Source organism: Sinocyclocheilus anshuiensis, unplaced genomic scaffold, assembly GCF_001515605.1.
Source record: "Sinocyclocheilus anshuiensis isolate Anshui unplaced genomic scaffold, SAMN03320099.WGS_v1.1 scaffold457, whole genome shotgun sequence".
Taxonomy (NCBI): domain Eukaryota; kingdom Metazoa; phylum Chordata; class Actinopteri; order Cypriniformes; family Cyprinidae; genus Sinocyclocheilus; species Sinocyclocheilus anshuiensis.
In genome coordinates, this window is record NW_015537939.1 from 2,547,943 (window position 1) to 2,550,389 (window position 2,447).

The 2,447-nt window shown below is 33.4% G+C and overlaps 1 protein-coding gene across 3 annotated transcripts in view; it reads left to right on the forward strand.

The window, feature by feature from the left end:
* The window catches only part of LOC107662120 (dnaJ homolog subfamily C member 21-like), an 11,048-nt gene extending 9,818 nt beyond the window's left edge, over positions 1-1,230 (forward strand). For all 3 annotated transcript variants that reach the window (XM_016452032.1, XM_016452047.1, XM_016452038.1), the window contains one exon: positions 683-1,230. In XM_016452032.1, coding sequence (XP_016307518.1) covers positions 683-841 — 159 coding nt within the window. In that variant the 3' untranslated portion in view covers positions 842-1,230. The remainder of the gene's footprint in view (positions 1-682) is intronic.
* The last annotated feature ends 1,217 nt before the right edge of the window (positions 1,231-2,447 follow it).

Genomic DNA, 2,447 nt, shown 5'->3' on the forward strand with positions numbered 1-2,447 from the left:
TTTTTTTTTTTTTTTTTTAAGTTTAATGTAAAAGAAATAATATTTTTCTATTTTCTATTATTCTTTTTTATTTTACAGTGAAATATTATAATAGTAATATTTCCTGTTGTAGTAATTTTTAATTTTATATAATTTTAATAATAATAATTTTAAGCCCTATTGATATAAAATTCAAAAACATCAGACAAATCCTGCAATCCTACAAACAAGCAGTTTTTTTAACCGTTTAATGTAAAATAAATGATATTTTTCTATTTTCTATTATTATTTGTTTTACAGTGAAATATTATAATAGTAATGTTTCTTGTTTTATTATTTTTATATATTTTTTAATTTTAATGATAACAGTTATTGTTTTTAAGCCATATTGATATAAAACGGAAAAACACCAGACAAATCATGCAATCCTACAAACAAGCACAACAGGAAAGTTTCTTTTTAAAATAATATTTTATTTTGTAATACTACTACTACTACTACTACTTATTATTATATTATAGTTATATTGATATATGATCACAAAATGTTGGCCAAATTGTGTTAAATCACATTTAAATTGGAGTCAAATTTTTGTTGCAATTCAAATCCTGCAGTTTTACTTCAGAGTCCGTTTTTGCTCTCCAAAATGACACGTGGTAGCTAAGTTTAATCTAACTTTTTTTTTTTGGTCTGTTCTTTATAGAAGGAAGTCAACCTGCGCTGTGTGACCTGTCAGTATGAATTTGCCACCAGGAACAAACTTTTCGATCACCTGAAGACCACGGGCCACGCCACCGCCCTCTCCTCCGGTAACACTGCCCAAACGTGCAAGAAAAAGAAGGACGCCAGGAAGAACAGATAACGAGAGGCACATTTGAAACACATTTGCACACTGATGTACATTTGTCCAAGAAAACAAAACCTCTGCTGTTTTTTACAGCTTGATATGCAGTTGTGCATCAGGAAGCGTGTGTATTTCTGTCCCTAGAAGAATGAATTTGTGCCCCATGGGCTGACATTTCTTTTGTAACACTCCATATGCCAAAAGTTTTCCCTAGAACTGCCATTTATTCCCACCATCATTGATGTGTAATCTGGTGCCTCAGAGCTCTTCTGTAGGCAAATGAGACTTGGATATTTTGGAGTTGGCCGTGCATGTTTTGTTTCGTTTTTAGGAGATTAAAAATAATGATCTTGCTACTAAAGATGGCACATTTTATGTCAGGTTTAGTTGCGTTTTCATAGTCACCATTCCAGACTGGTAACTTTAAATGAAAACGTACTTACGTGAGTCAGAACACTTAGCGTGCGCTGAGGCCGGGCTAGAGTGAGCTGAGACTGGGCTAGCGTGAGCGAAAGCCCCGGCTTAGCGTGAGCAGAGGCCGGGCTAGCGTGAGCTGAGGCGGCGGGGTCGAGAACGGCAACCCCTTTTTAAAAGATAGTTTGAACCAGATTTTTTGTTTTTATGCATTATTTTATTTTTAATGTATAAAATCAATGGACGTAGCTGTACCTGTAAAACAACACAAACCTGTTATAGCAAGTATATCATGCTGTATTGTTAGATACTAAAATAATTTTGTACCAACTAATTTTGTTTGACTTTACTGATTCTTGGATTAGTATACTTTATTACATGACAGTAACATGACTAGTATTATTCATGTTTTTCTACAACACTTCCTTGTGGCAAAGTCAGAGTACTGCAGCTATTTGAACATCTAAGCTGCAATAATAATAAAAGCACCGAAATATAAAGAAATGCCAAATCACATGCAGGTTTTTTCAGACCGGAGACCATAATCGTGTAATAATTTATTTTATTATGATATGAAACGTCCAATTTTTCTTTCAATAATGATTTTTAAAGTTTTGCAAGAATTTCGTGATACTAAACGTTTTATTAGTTGTCATAGCAAGTGATTTTAAAAGTAGGATGGCTCACTTTTTTAGAAGATGACTGAAAATTTTACTTGAATTCGTACTTTATTCTTACTTTTGGAAACCTAATTGTTTTATAATTACTACTACTACTATTATTATTATTATTTCTGTTGTTTCTAGAAGTAGTAATTTTGATAATAATCAATAGAAAATATATAACCACACACACATTGTTTGTCCACAGAATAATTACGCATTATTAGATAAAAAGAGTCCCGCACGAACCTCTACCTCTGCCAACAGGACCTCAGTTTCAGACTCAGTAAAGTTATTTTTTCCTCCTTTGTGCTCGTGCTTGTGCATCAAGCATAGAAAGTCGGATATTGGCATGTGCTCTTTTATATGGTAATGATATTAATTAGGGGGCGTTTACAAAGGCCGTTTTCGTTTTCTCTGAATCGCACTTACGCACTTTTGAGAAATGATCTTAGAGCAAATTTAGGACGGTTTATACGCAACATTTTATAAATGAGGCCCCTGGTCTTAGATGGTCAGCTAGGCCACAGAGACAAAGCTCAAGTGCT